Consider the following 17,844-nt stretch of genomic DNA (forward strand, 5'->3'; position numbering starts at 1 on the left):
CCTTCCGAAGTTTCCCGCGCCTTCGGATGTCCTTCGGACGTCTTCAGACTTTCCTCGGACACCAATCTGAAATTAAGGGCACATACTCGGGTAAGGGGCGCAGCGCACGAGCTGAAGCCAAGCCCCTCAGAATCAGTCCTACCCTTTGTGCATGGTCTTAACACTGTGGTAAGTACTTTGAGAACCATTCCCCTTATAATTGGTACCTGATTGTAAACTAGAACACTTTTGTAGAAAGGCTTGGACCGCTTGGATTTGACACTTTTTGTATGCTTGTAGTCGATTTTATGCATGAGTGCGAGCTAGGTACATGGAAGGCACTGTTTACACACCTTATCCGTCTACTTTACGCGCTTCCCGGAGGTGACCAGTTGGTTGCAAGTCTTGACTATAGGTTTGTCGCATACAATTTTCATTACTGATTGAGGGTAATCGCGTTAAACATAGATTTCGCCACGTCCCATCATATGGCAATGGGATCATTCGGAAATTTTCGAATAATACGTCAGAAATGAAACGGCTTGCAGCACGGGACTTCGAGGACATTCTGCAGGTACATCTTTCTGGCTTATTTGGTGATGAATGTTAGTGACATTCCTCAGTGTGCGATACCGGTCTTCGAGGGGCGTTTCCCAGCAGATCATGATGCTATTGTGCAGTCACTTTTATACAGGTTTGCCCAATGGCACGCTCTTGCTAAACTAAGAATGCATTCCGACACTACCCTATCACTGCTAGATGAGACATTCAAAAGGCTGTCCTATTATTTGTGTAAGTTTTGCGACTTGACATGTGCCAGTTTCTCTACTGTAGAATTACCGAAAGAAAGGGCTGCTCGAGAATGCAAGGCTGCGCGCGAACGCTCGGGTTTCAACAATGCGGATGCTGGGAGTTGCAGCAAAAAGGTGAAGAAGTTTAATCTGAACACTTATAAATTTCATGCCATGGGGGATTATCTATGGTCAATCCGGCTTTTTGGAACAGTTGACTCATATACATCGCAAATTGTATGTCCCATCTTTGGTATAATGTCCGAGTCTGATCTTGAGTTGTCTGGCAGGGAGAGTTAGCACACAGAGCACTTAAGGTGTTCTATCCGCTTACCAGCAAATTGGACACCCCGGCTCAGCTTGCAAAGCATGAGCGTCGTCGACGAGTCCTTTGGCGAGTAGCAGAGGCAGAACACAGCTCATATACTTGGTACCAGCCACCAGTCGACTTACCTGCAGAAATCAACTTAAAGGATCATCACTATATACCAACGCGTAGCCGCAACAACCCATTGGATATTTTCAAGTTTCTTCGAGATCATGACAATGATCCAGCTGTAGCAGTAGGTGCCACTTTCCCTGTTGTTCGCCTTACTCACAATAATATGCAGGGGTTCATTCCAAAACTCAAGGATCATGCACTATACTGACTTCGAAACTTAGATGTCACTCATTGTGACTCTACCTTCTCCAATCATGAGCGTAATTCGGTTATCATCTCGGACAATAGGCTTTATTCTGTCCAAACAATGCAGGTATGTTCCGCGTTTTTCGAGTGTTGCTAGCAGCGTGATTCTCCAAATCAATAGGTTCATTACACGACTTATGATTTACGACAAGAGTATGATACTATCAATACTCTGACACACCCTGATATTATGGTTTTGTCTGGGGAAATGGCGCCCCAACATCCATACTGGTATGCCCGCGTTCTGGGCATCTACCATATGGATGTGTGGCTCAATAATGAAGGTCTAGTGAAAAGGCATCAAATTGAAGTTCTCTATGTCAGATGGTTGGCGCGCCTGACCGACTACCAGTCAGGGATGAATTGTGCTCGACTTCCAAAGGTCGCATTCGTAGATGAGTCTGACCCTGACACATTTGGGTTTCTTGATCCCGGTCAGGTCATCCGAAGTGCTCATTTGATTCCGGCCTTTTCTTCCGGTCGTGGTACCACGTCTCTTCGCTATGGGAAGTCCTTCGGATGTCAACGTGATGAATTAGATGACTGGGAAGGATATTATGTTGGCATGTAAGTACAACCTTCCATCCTGTTGTCCTTACCAAACTTTTGATGATCACACAGATTCGTGGACCGTGATATGTTTATGCGTTATACGCACCATGGAATTGGCCATCCTATCATCCTACGAGGAATGGCAAGAGATTGTGCAGACGTGGACCTCGCGGATAGCCTGGAACCGGAGGGGCATGGTAATGTTGGTGACTTGGAGAGCGAAAGTAAATGCGACAGCTTTGACGGAGGGGAGGAAGAGGACCACGACAGCGAAGATGATGAAGACCCTAATGAACAGGAGTCTGATGATGAGAGTGATAGTGACCTGGATGAGGGGATAGAAGATGGTGAGGATGGGGACAAGGACAAGGAAGACAGTTTGTCTTTCTAACTTGGAGCGAAGCAGACTATAGTTCAGCCTTACCTAGCAATACTAGCACTACTAATACTTGAATGTTTGTTTTCAGCCTACTACTCACTATTCTGCATAAGCAAGCTTGCCAACTGAAGGCTGATGGAGACGATCCGAAATCAGTGAACAATGATTACCAACTCGGACTCTGTTTAGAATGATTCATGCTGTACCCTTTGACGAGCTAAAGTCCAACTTGAATGCTGCGCTTACTCAGGCTATTCACCCACCCGCCATACCTTGACAATCATGGCCTCATGCTTGGTTGACTTCTCGAGTTCCTGCCATTCCTCGACGCAGTTCTGATCCAATATCGACCAACACTTTTTCTCAGAACACGGCCGCCGTGCAAGTTGGGTTTTTCAAGCTCCTCCGGACAACCAAGATCAATTGTTTCTCGCTTGCGCACCTCTCGATGATAGGATTGTCACTCTGCAACAATGAAGTTCTATTTGACTTCATCTGCCACAGTTAAAGCCGTTCATAGGGAATCAAGCACATCATGATGATGTGTGACATTGCTGACACGGTGAGCACTTATACCTCTTCACATACATTACACAACCATGTTTTCTCTTAGTATGCATTGAGGTAATAAATTTTCTGGCGCAGAGGCTTCTGTCAGCAATGTGTTTTTCCAACATGGACGACAAGAGTGGCTTCAAAGTCTTCAAGTTCTCCTCCTACATACGTTCCAGTTGGTTTAGATGAACAGTGATCCACGCACTCATGCTTGTTCCTGCGTAGATGGAAGTTCCTACTATCTCAAATTTTGCGTTCTTCAGGAATAGTATGGATCGTGCCAATCCATTCAAGCCAGGATTCCCTCGTGTGCAGAAGTCCATTTTTTATTTATTTTTCTGCTCACATCTCTGAATTATTCTTATAGCTTACAGATTCAAATTTTCATCACAGGTTTTTGCGAGTTTCACAGCGTTGTCCACGCTTTAAGCTCCCTCCACGCAGCTTCCTCATCCAGTTTTCTTCCGGTGATAATGCCAAACTGTACTTTGACATTTTTCCCAAAGGCCCCCAACCATTAAAAACGCTATGAAACTAGAAGTTTTCACCAAACTACAGGCGACATGTATAGGTAATACAGGAACTTTGGGCCAGACAATACAGGAAAGTAGCTTATATTGATAAAACGATGAGCTCTTGAACGAGGTTAAAATTATGTCTATAGCTGATAGAAATTTAAATTTTGCCGTTTGTTGGCCTCTGTAAAACTCACCAGACTGAGGAAGAACGAGAACAGTCCACAAAGTCGAAAGGACTGCACCGAAATCCCATGCGCATTGCGATGGCGTGGAGTCATGACTTTGTGGTCGACTTTGATGAGATCCTACACGTGTTGAACAGTGCCAAAGCTACTTCATACGATAAGGGCATAGATAACATGAAACAACATCTTGATCTAGGTGAAAATTGAGAACAGCCCACAACATCGAAAGGAGCATGCCGAAGTCCCATGCGTGTTGCAATGGTGCGGAGTCACGACTTTGTGGTCAACTTTGATGAGAACCTACATGTGTTGAACAGTGCCAAAGCTACTTCGTACGACAAGGGCATAGATAACATGAAACAACATCTTAATCTAGGCGAAAATTAAGAACAGTCCACAAAGTCGAAAGGACTGCGCCGAAATCCCATGCGTGTTGCGATGGCGCGGAGTCATGACTTTGTGGTCGACTTTGATGAGATCCTACACGTGTTGAACAGTGCCAAAGCTATGTGTCATGAGAATGTCTTCAATGAGGTCGTAATTCAAAAAAATAATAAGGCAAAATGACAATGCTGAAAATCATGGGCACCAGTATACTAACACCCCTTCTCTGCTACAATGGAGGAAAATTACAACATTGTTGTGGGCCGCTCATGTTACTCTGAATGTACAGGCATTGATGACTATATATTCACAACTAAAAGTTCTCGCAGAATATATGATATTATTTAGTAGAAACAGAATTGTGTCCTTCTGTAGTTCCCATGGCTACATTATCAAGGAATCATCCGTTTACTGATGATTTGGCCTTCCCTCTTGTTGCAGGTCCGAGGTGGCTTGGGGATAATAGTGTGGGCGTGTGAATTGTTGTGGGTCCTGGTAGGTCCATGTGATTAATGCTGTGAAAAAACAATCAACCGTCAGGCCATCTGTACACAAGGCTTAGTACTGCAATGCGGTTCTCTACTCTAGCATTTGTTGCATTGATACTGCAACCTGTCCTTTCCAGCAACGTCGAGGAAAGCACTTGTTCTTATGATAATGAAGGTTTAGAGGTGGCCAACGAGGGAGGTATGTCACCTCTTGGTCTCTAGAGAGGAGACTTTTGATTTTGTCTCAGAAAAGGATGGGGACTAGTAAAATGTGAGTACATCCGTGGCTACCATTTTCAATCATTCAATGAGAAAGTGTCAACAGCGGCATTGTTCGGCAAGTCAATGCAAGCTGCAGAAACATTACGTGGTCACTTTGATGGCCTGCTCAGTCATGAAGGCACCAATAGTCTCACAGAAAAACTTGACTCTTTGTCTGCTTCAGCACACACACTGTACGATGGATTGCACATTCCAAGTGTGGGAGAGTCCTGGGACAAAATTGTGGGGCTCGGTTCAAATATCCAAGGGAATGTAGATGAACTCTTCCAACATGCCAAGGAACTTTATCCCTCAAAGATATCGGAGCTCAAGAAGTCTGTGAATAGTATTGCCAGTACAGCTACATCACTGCACCAAGTCGTTAAAGGAGCTGCAGAACAACGTGAAATTCCTTTTGATTCAGTATTAGAAGAATTTCGAAATACCTTGCAAGTCCTATTTGAAGAGCTTAAAGAGCAGTTCCCGCCACCCGAGGAGGGTGCCAGCCACGAGAATTGTACCCTCATGATCAACACAGTTCTCGATCATGTCGAGGAGACTTTTCTATGAGTTGCCATCAAGTACGGAGCAAGTGAAGAAGTCCTGAAAAATCATACCAGTTCTTTCATGTCCGGTGTCCGACATATTGTAGGGATCATTGGTACGTCGCGAGTATTTGACCGTTGTAGGGATTCATTTCTGGCTGGGCTTGTAGAGACTGTTTTTACCTTACCTTATGTTGGCACTTTTGTAGCTTACATAATCAATAAATCTTTTCACCAGTTACCAGTATGAGTCAGAGTCCTCAGTAGTTTTTATGATATTTCCTCTCCTCTGAGACTTGAGCCTAGTCCAGAAACCCTTTAGGGTCGAATAGCAGCTAGGTTCTGCAAGACCCAACACATTGTTCAGACTCACCATCTGAATTGTTGTACCTTCACCGTTCTGGAACGTTGATGATTTAACATTAAATGATACAGGAGACCTTTAAGAATGGCACCCTCAGCTTGCATGGACCCTCATGTGCATTGTGATTGCCCTGCTATTTGCACAGGGATTTCTTCTTACAGCCCTCAGCATATTCGGGTTTGGGGCATTGGGATCAATTAGAGGTATGTTTTTATACAGTTGCGGTACTGAGGAGCCCCATTGACATGATGATTTTAGGAACTGCTGCTGCATGGTTGCAAGTGTGGTTATTTGGCGGAGCTGTCCCAGCAGGTAGCTGGTTTGCGATACTTCAGCGCATAGCTATGACAGGTGCAATGCTTTAGATGGCTTCAATGCCAGTCGTGTAGGTGTTTGATCCCTGAGATCAAAAACCTCGGGTCTGTGATGTCTGTAATTAAATGCTCATATCTCATAATCAAGTGCATGTTAAATGTTACTTTGTAAACATGCTTGCTCGTGAGCATTTGCGCCATCTTCATAAGACTGAATCTAACGTCAAGTGTCCAAGCCTATGCAAGGCGCTTTTCAGTTTTTGGGCCAAGCAAATATCCTTAGTGGATAAGACGAACGAGCTGCATACACATCTTGGGAAGCAGGGTCCCATGCTCAAGTTTTCTGTAGTTGCCAAAGGTCAGGAGCTCGGTGTGCAGGTGAACTCATTCAAGCTATGAGTTGGCAGCGGATAATCAACATGGTCATGAAAGTGCAATATTTAGAGAATGACCCTAGAGTTACTGCCATCGAGTACTCTACTGCAAGACCTGTTCGATGCAGAGATCTGATCCCAAAGTTCCTTAATGGCACTCGCACGATTCAGAAGGCACACATTCAAATGTTCCCTAGTGGTGTAGCCAAGGATGCTGGTTCCTCGACAGATTGAGGAGTCTGACTGTTATCCGGTATACTCCTGAGGCAAACTGGTGATAGCCTATAGACGCGTTCAAATCTAGATAGTGCTAGTGCCAAGTGTTATGTATCTTATCAGCCTTGGGAACATGTGCAAAACATGTGTGAATCACGTGTGCCATGAGTCCATTTGATCTCTACCCTGCACTTGCTTTGCAGTACTCAGCACTCAGTGCTTGATGTACACGCACCTTCAAGGCCTCAAGGTTAAATTGAACACGCTGATTGCGACATGCGCACTGCGGACCTGCGGTATATGTTACTGCGTGTGCATATATAGCTTCATGAAGGCCGCGCTGCTGCATCATGTATCAGATCGATTACGACTTGTTACCTAAGTGACTCGGTGAATCGAATCACATACAGTAGGTTTATATGCCTTGCACGGTGTGAGTAAACCGTGACGGTCGTCTATCCTAGCACTATCATACTGCGATGCAGTCATGGTGGCTCTCTACTCTGACATCAACGCTATGACCAGTCACTTCTGGCAGCGTTGACTCGGAAGTATTCATTCCTCTGACAAAAGTCTCACTGACTCAGAGACAGGCCCGGGTTTGTGGCACTCTTATCTTACGACGAACATTGCATTTTAACCTAGGACAAGGATGGGGAGTAGCAAGAAAGTGTGAGTACAGTCAAGATTACTGTTTTTCAATCATGTACTAGACTGATGTCAGAAATGATTGACAGCACTTTTCGATAAGCCATCGAAATTTGCAGGCGCGTTGTATGATCAATTTGATTACCCCATCATTCGTCAAGGCGCTGTAATGGTCGGCAGCTTGACGAAAAAACTTGGATCGTTGCCTGCCTCAGCACACATGCTGTACGGTGGTTCGCACTTTCCAAATGCTGGAAAGTTTTGTTGGGATAAGGCTGCTGGTCTCGGTTCAGATATCCAGGGGTGTACAGACAAATTCTTCCAGCATGCCAAGGAATTCTGTCCCTCTGACAAGATGACAGAATTGAGGGAGTCTGTGGATAGTGTCGCCAGCACAGCCGCGACACTGTATCAAGTCGTCAAAGAAGCCGCAGAATGATGTGACATTCCTCTCTGTACTATATTGAATAACCTTGTAAACACCTTCAGTGTCCTATTTGAAGAGCTCAAAGAACAATTTCCAACACCCAGTGAAGCTCCTGGTCACGAGAAGTGCATGACCATAATGAACACGGTTCTTGATCGTTTCGAGGAGTGTTTTCTGCAGGTTGTTGGCAAGCTCGGAGTGAGCGAGGAACTCCTCGAAAGTCTCACAGGTTCTCTCAAAACTGGTCTTAAACATATGGTTGTGACTATCGGTGTGTCACGATCAAATGACCATTCTGGCACGTTGACAACCTGATATCAAATGATGACACAGGAGACGTCAATGAGCAGCATCCAAAGCTCGTGCAGGCCCTCTTGTGTATCGTGATTAGCATGCTATCTGCCAATGACCTGGGGCTCCTTCTCACAACTCTCCACACAGTTGGGTTTGGGCCTTCGGGACCAATGAAGGGTACGGTTTTGTATAGTTGCAACACATCACAATATTTATAAATTTTTAGGTGGAATTGCTACGTGGTTGCAAGGGTGGTCCTCTGATCCCACCGTGCCAGATGGCGGCTGGTTTGCAATGCTTCAGCACCTTGCCATGATGGGAAGAGCGCAGCTGTAGAACTGGTGTGAGGTTTTCCTGCCTGTAGTTTAGAGGGGAGAGAAGCAGTCATCGGATTGTTTTTATGCTTCGTGCAGCATGTCTGGTATCACCTTACTAACAACATAGTTTATCTGCCTGATTTCCAAGGCGAGTGCTCAACTACCCACCTGACCGCCACCCACAGCTAACCAACTGTACTTGGCATAGGTTCTGGTAACCTCCTTACCGACTGTCAAGTCTTGACAGGGTCGTGAGTCCATGCTGGTACTACTTAGCCTTGGACTGTCATACTAACACAAGTATCCAGGGCTTTTATGAACAATTTCGGCGGAGGAAACTACATATCTGCTTTTAACAATTTCAGGTCTGCACGTAAATGCAATAAGTTCTGTCGTGCCTTCAACTTGCAACCTTTCACTACCTAGAGTTTCAGTACTCAGCACTACCATTCTTACTGTATATTGTTGCCGGCGATCGTTCTTGTTTCAGTTCCCTCACGCTGGGGTGATTCTTGTAGTACAAATCCTGATTGACTTGTTCGAGCAAAAACAACTTTGCATTCGTCAATTTGTTACTAAGGGATATAATAGATACAAAGAAATGTAAGTGGCGATAGAGAAAAGACTACGATCCACCCAATGGGAAATCAAGCTGGCGATGAAAAGCGAAGATTGCATACCTGAGGAGTGGCACATCGCATGCGCGCTAACGCCAACTTGGCTACAGAGAAGTTCAGCATACTGGAATTTGACGAAACTTACCATCTTCCAAGCGCAGAAGCACAGTTACAACGTCAATTTAACATTGAAGAAACAATAATACTGACAGCTGCATCTGCGTAATGCGGGATCATTTGGTAGCTGCGGCCCGAACCAAAGTTCTCCCTGTCGCTCATGTCAGGATCCATATATAATTCTCAATATCTCAACATCGCTACAATTTACAAATACTAGTAATTTTGCATGGGATTAATGGCAATGCTTAGCTACTATGGGGTCATGGCCATGCTCTCAGATTATTGAACATACATCAATGTGCTTCATCATGATGAAGTCACTAAAGGCCGCCATCATTTCGAAGCTTCAACCTGTTACATAAAGAATCAAGTCCTTGTAGGTCCAAGACTCCGACCACTGTTGATGGTCAACTATCATGTGGTTCTCTACTTTAGCATATGTCACATTGGCAACTGCTGCAACGTTCAAACCAATACTTTCGAGAAAAATCGAACAAGGTAGGTCACACTCTTATTTTACAACGAACATCAAGTTAAATTTAGGAAAAGGATGGGGAGCGGTGAAATGTGAGTATGAACACTCACTTTTCAATCACTTCCTGACATTAGAAATGATCGACAGCACTATTTGACAATCCCTCGAAAATCCCAGACACAATACACGGTCAATTTGATTGCCTACTCATTTCTTAAGACACTACTTACAACATAACAGAAGAGTTTGATTCTTTGTCTGCTTCAGCACAACACACGTGGTACGAATCGCAATTTCTAGACACAGCAGAGTTTTTCTGGGACAAAATCATTGAGCTCAGTCCATATATCAAGGAGTATACCGATGAGCTTTTTCATCATGCCGTGGAGCTGTATCCATCTGAGAAGCTCACAGAGTTGAGGGAATCTATGGTCAACGTCACTGCCACTGCCACTGTACTGCACAAAGTCTGCAGTCAAGCTGCAGAGAACAGTGGCGTCTCTCTCTACTCCATAATAGAAGAACATGAGGATATCTTCATTGTCCTATTCGAAGAGCTTATGGAGATGTTCCTGCCTCCTGATGAGGCCCCTGGTCATGACAGCCGTACAATCATGATCAGCACGGCCCTTGACAGCATTGAGCAAAGTTTTTCACAGGTCGCCACCAAGGTTGGAATCAGCGAAGAACTGTTAAAAAGTCACTCTACTCCTCTCAAGTTTGTTGTTCAACATGTTGCTGTAACCACAGGCACGTCGCGAGCATCTGGCCATTCCGGAACAGTGACGACATAATATTAAATGATACAGGAGACCTTGTTGAACAGCATCCTGACATTGCCCATACCCTCTTGCTCGTTGCGATTGTAGAGTTTTATCCCTTATTGTTACCTGAGATTGAGATTGGTGGATGGCTTCTTCCCTGGCTTCTCCGCTTTTTTGGATTTAGGTGGCAAGGGCCAATCAAAGGTACACTTTTGTATACTGTTGTGATGCTGAGCAGCATATCATCATGATGTTTTAGGTGGAATTGCTGCGTGGTTGCAACATTGGATATTTGGTGCCAACATCCCTGCGGGTAGCTGGTTCTCAGTGCTTCAGCGCCTAGCCATGAGTACAAAGCATTAAGTATCATTGAAGTTGTTCGGGTTTCAGCAGTCATTTGTTTCATGTCATTGAAAACCCTTGGGGTTTGTCTTTATGTTTATACTTAAGAGACGATTTTTGTGTATTCCAGATTATATGTTGTAAATGTGCTTGAGCATCATAAAATTGAACCTAGGATCCAACCCAGTCGAGCAGTCTATTCGGCCTTCCCTGTTTTTTTTGCAGGTCTGAGCTGGCTGGGGAGCTGATACTACATAATGGCGTGGGCGTGTGAATCGTGTAGGTCCTGATAGGTCCATGCGATTAGTGCGGTGAAACCGTCGGGCCATCTGTATTAAAAAGTCCTAGTACTGCGGCGATGTGGCTCTCTACTCTAGCATTTGTTGCATTGACATTGCAACTTGTCGCTTCCAACAATGTCGAAGAAAGTACTTGTTCTTACGATAATAAAGGTTTAGAGGTGGCCAACGAGGGAGGTATGTCGCCTCTTGGTCTCTAAGAGGAGACTTTTGATTTCGTCTCGGAAAAGGATGGGGACTAGTTCGGAAGTGTGAGTACATCCATGGCTACCATTTTCAATCATTTAATGAGAAAATATTAACAGCGGCATTGTTCGGCAAGTCGATGCAAGTTGCAGAAACGTTACGCGGTCACTTTGATGGCCTGCTCAGTCATGAAGGCACCAACAGTCTCACAGAAAAATTTGACTCTTTGTCTGCTTCAGCATACATGCTGTACGATGGATTGCACATTCCAAGTGTGGGAGAGTCCTGGGACAAAATTGTGGGGCTTAGTTCAAATATCCAAGGGAATGTATTATACGAACTTGAACTCTTCCAACATGCCAAGGAACTTTATCCCTCAGAGATATCGGAGCTCAAGAAGTCTGTGAATAGTATTGCCAGTACAGCTACATCACTGCACCAAGTCGTTAAAGGAGCCGCAGAACAATGCGAAATTCCTTTCGATTCAGTATTAGAAGAACTTCGAAATTCCTTTTATGTCCTATTTGAAGAGCTTAAAGAGCAGTTCCCGCCACCCGAGGAGGCTCCCAGCTACGAGGATCGTACCCTCATGATCGACACAGTTCTTGATCGTGTTGAGGAGACTTTTCTGCGGGTTGCCATCAAGTACGGAGCAAGTGAAGAAGTCCTGAAAGATCACACCAGTTCTTTCATGTCCGGTGTTCGACATATTTTAAGGATCATCAGTACGTCGCAAGTATTTAACCGTCGTGGAACGTTGATGATTGAATATTAAATGATACAGGAGACCATTACGAACAGCACACTCGGTTTGCATGGATCCTCTTGTACATTGCAATTGCCCTCTTGTGCATTGTGATTGCCCAACTATATGGACCGTGTTTTTTACTCTTAGCCCTCAAGATATATGGAATTGGGCCATTGGGACCAATTGCAGGTATGTTTTTATATGGTTGCGGCACTGAGCAGCCCCATTGATGTGATGATTTTAGGAACTCCTGCTGCATGGTTGCAAGTGTGGTTATTTGGCGGGGCTATCCCAGCAGGTAGCTGGTTTTCGATACTGCAGCGCATAGCCATGACAGGTGAATGTTAAAGCTGGAGAGCGACCTTGTTTTATGTGTCTACAACATGGTGGGAGGCGACAAAGAGAGGATGGTCTACGACGTAGGTATATATACGTAGTCGAGACTATCCGAACAACGAACGATGACGAAGGGTGAAATACCAAACTCTAACAGTGCAATGTTTTAAATGGCTTCTTCAATGCCAGAAATGTTCATATCTCGTGAGCATTTGCGCCATCTTCATAAAACAGAATCTGACGTTGAGTACTGAGTACTGAGTGTCCAGACCTATGCACAAGGCGCTTTTTGGTTTTGGGGCCAAACAAATATCCTTAATGGATAGCGGCACACAAACTGGTGACCTTCGTGATAAGTCCTTCTGACCCTACAACTCAAATCTCGCTTTGGGGTAGATCACAATCTTTGGAAGCCTGGGCATGTGAATCATGTGGGTCCATTTGGTTTCCGCCCTGCACTTGCACATTTACGTGTACGTACTGCAGTGCTTGATGTGCATGGCACACACCCTCAAGGCCTCAAGGCTTAGGTATGTGTTGATGCTGCCTCATGCTATGAACGCCGCTTCGATTATCGACCCGTTGCATAAGTGACTTGGTGAATCGAATCCCGCAGAAGTTCCTTACACCTATATATATGTCCAGTGCCCAATCGCACAGTGAGCCAACGGTCGTCTACTATCCCAGCACTATACTACAATGTACCAATTCACCGAAAAAGTTGCAGAACAATGCGGCATTCCTTTCTGCACCATATTAAAACACCTTGGAAACGCTCTCAGTGCCCTATTTGAAAAGCTCAAGAAACAGTTTCCGCCGCCCAGTGAAGCTCCCGGTCATGAAAAGCGCATGGACAAGATGACCACGATTCTTGATAGTGTCGAGGAGTGTTTTTTGCAGGTCTTCAGCAAGCTCGGAGTGAGCAAGGAATTCCTTCAAAGTCTGACAGGTCCTCTCAAAACGGGTGTCAGATATGTTGCCGTGACCATCGGTGTGTCATGAATAAATAAGTGTTCCAGAACGTTGATAAACTAACATCAAATGATGATACAGGAGATATTACCAAGCAGCATCCATACCTCGTGGCCGCCCTTGTGTGCATTGTGATTGGCGTGCTATTATCCCAATGTCTTCCTGCGATTCTCGGGTTTGGGCCCTTGGGACCAGTGAAGGGTACGATTTTGTTATTTGTATAGTTGCATCGCATCAATATTTATAACATTTTAGGTGGAATTGCTGCGTGGTTGCAAGGGTGGGTATTTGGCGGGGCTGTCCCGGCAGGTAGCTGGTTCGCGATACTTCAGCACATCGCCATGGTGTGAGGAGCGTGGTTGTAGAGCTGGAGCGAGGTTCCGTGAGTGTATGATCCATGACTGAAACTGTTGAGACCTGTTACGTTTGTACAAATATGACTTACATGTATATGATTTCTGATATGGCATATGCTTGAAATTCGCTCGTTGGTCAGTGTCGTATATCCATAGGGATTTCATGCACCCTGTGACCAGTAAAATTAATGTTTGAGACAGCCCTCCAGGCAACCCACAGAGGACCCGCCATTTACTATGGTCCTTGCGCAAGGCTTGCAATATCCTTATATCGGTACTCAGTCCCGGTCAATTTGCTGATACCAAGGATTGTTATCCAACAACTTGAAGATTCAATCAGGCCGCGCACTTTGCTTTTCGCGACTCAGACTAGACAGCATTAACTTCACTGCCAGTGTTGCTTACGACCTGCAAACATGTCACACATCCCATCCCGCAATTCCATCAAACTTGGCGGTAATAGCGCACACAATTTTGTTGAATCTCGCAATCTCATAGCAACATCACCTTTGTTGTAGCGCTGGGATCATGATGCCTCTTAGTGATGCATAATCTGAAACGCACGAACTCGAGAAATCAAATCATACACTAGTGATCAAGGCCTTCGAAAATCCTTAATTAGAGGGAAGCCTCTCATGACCATAATATTGAAATTGGCTGAGAAGTTCACAGGCTGACGAAGACGTTTACCCATCTCAAGCTTAAGGTTTACTGGTTATGTGAACCTGCATGTTGCCTCATGCCGTGAAGTATTTGATTATCAACTTGTTACATAAGTGACTTGGTGAATCGAATCCTCAAATCCCGCAGAAGGTCCTCGCATATACTATATGCCCAATTGCACAGTGACCCAACAGTATACTGCAATGAATCGGCTCTCTACTCTGGCATCAACACTGCGACCAGTTCCTTCAGGCAACGTTGAAGAAAGCACTCATTCTTCTGATAAAAGCGCCACCGAGACAGGTTTGTTGCACTTTTATCTCACGACGAATGTTACATTTTAACCTAGGACAAGGATGGGGAGTAGTGAGAAAGTGTACGTCCAATTGAAATTACTGTTTTTGAATCATATACTGATGTCAGAAATGATTGACAGCACTTTTTGACAAGTCATCGCAAGTCGCGGGCGCGTTATATGGCCAAGGCGCTGCAACGGTCGGCAGCCTGACAGGAAAACTTGGATCATTACCTGCTTCAGCACACATGTTGTATGGTGGATTGCACTTTCCAAGTGTTGGAAAGTCCTGCTGGGACAAAGCTGCAGGCTTCGTTCCAAATACCAAGGGTTGTACAGATGTATTTTTCCAGCGTGCCAGGGAATTCTATCCCTCTGACAAGATAGCAGAATTGAGGGCGGCTGTAGATAGTGTCGTTGGCACAACCACGACACTCTACCAAGTCATCAAAGAAGCTGCAAAACAACGCGGCATTCCTCTCTGCACCATATTGAAAGACCTTGGAAACACTCTCAGCGTCTTATTTGAGGAGCTCAAAGAACAGTTTCCGCCACCCGATGAAGCTCCCGGTCATGAAGAGCGCCTGAACATGATGAACACGGTTCTCGATCGCGTTGAGGAGTGTTTTCTGCAGGTCGTCGGCAAACTCGGAGTGAGCAATGAACTTCTCCGAAGTCTCACAGGTTCTCTCAAGACCGGTCTCAAACACGTTGTCGTGACCATTGGTGTGTCACAAATAAATGACTCCGGAATGTTGAGAACCTAACATCAAACGATGATACAGGAGACGTTAGCGAGCAGCATCCATACCTCGTGTGGGCCCTTTCGGGCATTGTGATTAGCATGCTATTTGCCGAAGGGATTCTTCTCACGATTCTCCGCGTTGTTGGGTTTGGACCTTTGGGACCAATGAAGGGTACGATCTTGTATAGTTGCAACACAATAATCTTATAACATTTTTAGGCGGAATTGCTGCGTGGTTGCAAGGGTGGTTATTTGGCCCCGCTGTGACAAAGGGCAGCTGGTTCGCGATGCTTCAGCGCTTCGCTATGATGGGAGGAGCGCGGCTGTAGAACTGGTGCGAGGTTCCGTGATCCGTGAATGTATGGTCCATGACTGAAACCCTGTCACGTTTGTACAATATTACTTGCATGTAGTACATGATTTCTGATGCTTGAAGTTCGCTCGTTGGTCAGCGGCATATATCCATAGTAGGTAGCGGGACTTCGTGTAATACCCGTGAGGTGAAATTAATGTTCGACACAGCCCTCCGAGCAACCTAGGACCCACCATTTACTTCGGTCCTTTTGCAAGACTTCTGATATCAGTCCTTGGCAGTTTGCTAATACCAAGCATTGTTATCTAACAAGAACTCGATCGGGTCACGCACTCTGCTTTTCAGACTGGACACATCGACTTTACGGTTTCTCGCGTCGGCACTTGCTTATGACCTGCAAAAGTGACGCACGACGCAATTCTGTTGAATCTTGTACTGTCACAGTAATATCTTTGTTATAGCGCTGAAGTAACATAATGCTCGCAAGTCATGAAAAAAAGATGTGATGCACATGATCTGACGGGTATTCATCGGCTGCATCAACGGCTTTAGTTGGCATGTTACATAATAGCGGACCAACCATCTTAGGCAACTCAACGTGCAGTGCTTGATGTACACACACCCTCAAGAGCCCTCAAGGCGCCTCAAGGATTAGGTATGTGTTACTGCATGTTGCCTCATGCCATGAAGGCTTCGATTATCAACCTGTTACATACGTGACTTGGTGAATTGAATCCTGCAGGAATTCTTTACACACATATATATATGTCCAGTGCCCCATTGCACAGTGAGCCAACGGTCGTCTATCCTAGCACTAAACTGCAATGTACCAATTCATCAAAAAACTCTCAGAACAATGCGGCATTTCTTTCTGCACCATATCAGAATACCTTGGAAACGCTTTCAGCGTCGTATTTGAAGGGCTCAAAAAACGGTTTCCGCCACCCAGTGAAGCTCCTGGTCATGAGAAGCGCATGGCCACGACGAATGCAGTTTTTGATCGCGTTGAGGAATATTCTTTGCAGGTCGTCGGCGAGCTCGGAGTGAGCAAGAGACGCCTCCAAAGTCTGACAGGTTCTCTCAAGTCAGGTGTTAAACATGTTGTGACCATTGGTGTGTCATTAATAAATAACTGTTCCGGAACGTTGATAAACTAATAAATGATGATACAGGAGATTTTAGGGAGCAGCACACATACCTTGCGTGGCTTCCGGACATTGCGATTGGCATCATGATGCTACTTTCCCAAGGGTTTCTTCCTATGATTCTCCAGATAGTGACGGGTACGATTTTGTATATAGTCGTAACACATCAATGTTTCAATACTGATAACATCTTTAGGTAAAATTGTTATGTGGTTGCTATGGTACTTAATTGGCCTCGTCGTGTCAAAGCGCAGGTAGTTCGCGATGCTTCAGTGCTTCACTATGATGGGAGGAGCGCGCGCGCGGCTGTAGAGCTGGTGCGAGGTTCCGTGAATGTTTGGTTCGCGACTAACTCAATCCTCTGTTACGTTTGTACAAATATTACTTACATGCACGATTTTTGATACTTGAAGTTCGCTCGTCGGTCAGTATCATATATCCAACATATATCCGTAGTAGGCAGCGGTATTTCATGCACCCTGTTAGGGAAAAATCAATGTTTGACGCAGTCCTCAGGACAACCCAGGACCCATCATTTACTTTGACCCTTGCGCGAGAGTCGAGACTTCCAATCAGTACTCAGTCCTTAATCAGCCAGGATTGGATCCAACGGGAATTCAATCAGGTCACGCACTCTGCTTTTCTGTGATTAGAATGCTATCTGTCAATATTGTCAATGCCAATCTTCTTCTCACGATTCTCCGCATTGTTGGGTTTGGGCCTTTTGGACCAGTCAAGGGTATGAATTTGTTTAGTTGCAACACATCAATATTTCTAAGTTTTCAGGTGGGATTGCTGCGTGGTTGCAAGGGTGGTTATTTGGCCCCGCCGTGCCAATTTCCAAAGGGCAGCGGGTTCGCGATGCTTCAGCGTTTCGCCATGACGGGAAAAGCGCGGCTGTAGAACTGGTGCGAGGTTCCGTGGATGTTTGGTTTAGTATTGATTGAAAACCTCGAGGCCTGTTGTGTTTGTACAAATATTACTTGTGCATTACACATGATTTTTGACGCTTCAAGTGACAAGGAAGCTTTCAGAGACCTACTATCAGAGTTTCCGTCGCCAAATATCAAAATTGACAAACTCATTCACGCTATGACTTGGCAGGGGGATAATCATATTCACAAAATTACAAAAGGTGCTGCCATAAGAGTAGAAAAATAGGACAGAAAGAAGTTATAAAAGTGAAGTT

At 45.1% G+C, this 17,844-nt stretch overlaps 7 protein-coding genes across 7 annotated transcripts; all 7 read left to right on the forward strand.

The window, feature by feature from the left end:
• Positions 1–4,600: 4,600 nt before the first annotated feature.
• F5891DRAFT_1250523 (uncharacterized protein) lies at positions 4,601–5,350 on the forward strand (the record flags this gene model as incomplete). Its single annotated transcript, XM_041369888.1, has 2 exons — positions 4,601–4,718; positions 4,773–5,350. 2 exons carry the CDS (start codon positions 4,601–4,603, stop codon positions 5,348–5,350), a joined length of 696 nt encoding a protein of 231 aa, XP_041221481.1.
• A 451-nt stretch (positions 5,351–5,801) lies between these two features.
• On the forward strand, positions 5,802–7,680 carry F5891DRAFT_1193730 (uncharacterized protein; the record flags this gene model as incomplete). The annotated part of the gene is made up of 3 exons (XM_041367810.1): positions 5,802–5,892; positions 5,948–6,001; positions 7,331–7,680. 3 exons carry the CDS (start codon positions 5,802–5,804, stop codon positions 7,678–7,680), a joined length of 495 nt encoding a protein of 164 aa, XP_041221482.1.
• A 126-nt stretch (positions 7,681–7,806) lies between these two features.
• On the forward strand, positions 7,807–8,298 carry F5891DRAFT_1193731 (uncharacterized protein; the record flags this gene model as incomplete). Its single annotated transcript, XM_041367811.1, has 3 exons — positions 7,807–7,939; positions 8,002–8,139; positions 8,189–8,298. 3 exons carry the CDS (start codon positions 7,807–7,809, stop codon positions 8,296–8,298), a joined length of 381 nt encoding a protein of 126 aa, XP_041221483.1.
• Positions 8,299–10,925: 2,627 nt separating this feature from the next.
• Positions 10,926–12,522, forward strand: F5891DRAFT_644745 (uncharacterized protein). The gene is made up of 4 exons (XM_041372624.1): positions 10,926–11,147; positions 11,202–11,807; positions 11,867–12,019; positions 12,075–12,522. Exons 2-4 carry the CDS (start codon positions 11,222–11,224, stop codon positions 12,176–12,178), a joined length of 843 nt encoding a protein of 280 aa, XP_041221484.1. The 5' UTR covers positions 10,926–11,147; positions 11,202–11,221; the 3' UTR covers positions 12,179–12,522.
• Positions 12,523–12,727: 205 nt separating this feature from the next.
• F5891DRAFT_1056584 (uncharacterized protein) lies at positions 12,728–13,621 on the forward strand. Its single transcript, XM_041362708.1, has 3 exons — positions 12,728–13,157; positions 13,220–13,339; positions 13,394–13,621. Exons 1-3 carry the CDS (start codon positions 12,866–12,868, stop codon positions 13,486–13,488), a joined length of 507 nt encoding a protein of 168 aa, XP_041221485.1. The 5' UTR covers positions 12,728–12,865; the 3' UTR covers positions 13,489–13,621.
• Positions 13,622–14,213: 592 nt separating this feature from the next.
• Positions 14,214–15,744, forward strand: F5891DRAFT_644785 (uncharacterized protein). The gene is made up of 4 exons (XM_041372625.1): positions 14,214–14,533; positions 14,594–15,178; positions 15,238–15,369; positions 15,417–15,744. Exons 1-4 carry the CDS (start codon positions 14,488–14,490, stop codon positions 15,524–15,526), a joined length of 873 nt encoding a protein of 290 aa, XP_041221486.1. The 5' UTR covers positions 14,214–14,487; the 3' UTR covers positions 15,527–15,744.
• Positions 15,745–16,117: 373 nt separating this feature from the next.
• On the forward strand, positions 16,118–17,205 carry F5891DRAFT_1056588 (uncharacterized protein). The gene is made up of 3 exons (XM_041362709.1): positions 16,118–16,623; positions 16,683–16,793; positions 16,852–17,205. Exons 1-3 carry the CDS (start codon positions 16,335–16,337, stop codon positions 16,911–16,913), a joined length of 462 nt encoding a protein of 153 aa, XP_041221487.1. The 5' UTR covers positions 16,118–16,334; the 3' UTR covers positions 16,914–17,205.
• Positions 17,206–17,844: the final 639 nt, after the last annotated feature.

The sequence above is a fragment of the Suillus fuscotomentosus genome (assembly GCF_016647785.1).
Source record: "Suillus fuscotomentosus strain FC203 chromosome Unknown F5891scaffold_61, whole genome shotgun sequence".
NCBI classification, from domain to species: domain Eukaryota; kingdom Fungi; phylum Basidiomycota; class Agaricomycetes; order Boletales; family Suillaceae; genus Suillus; species Suillus fuscotomentosus.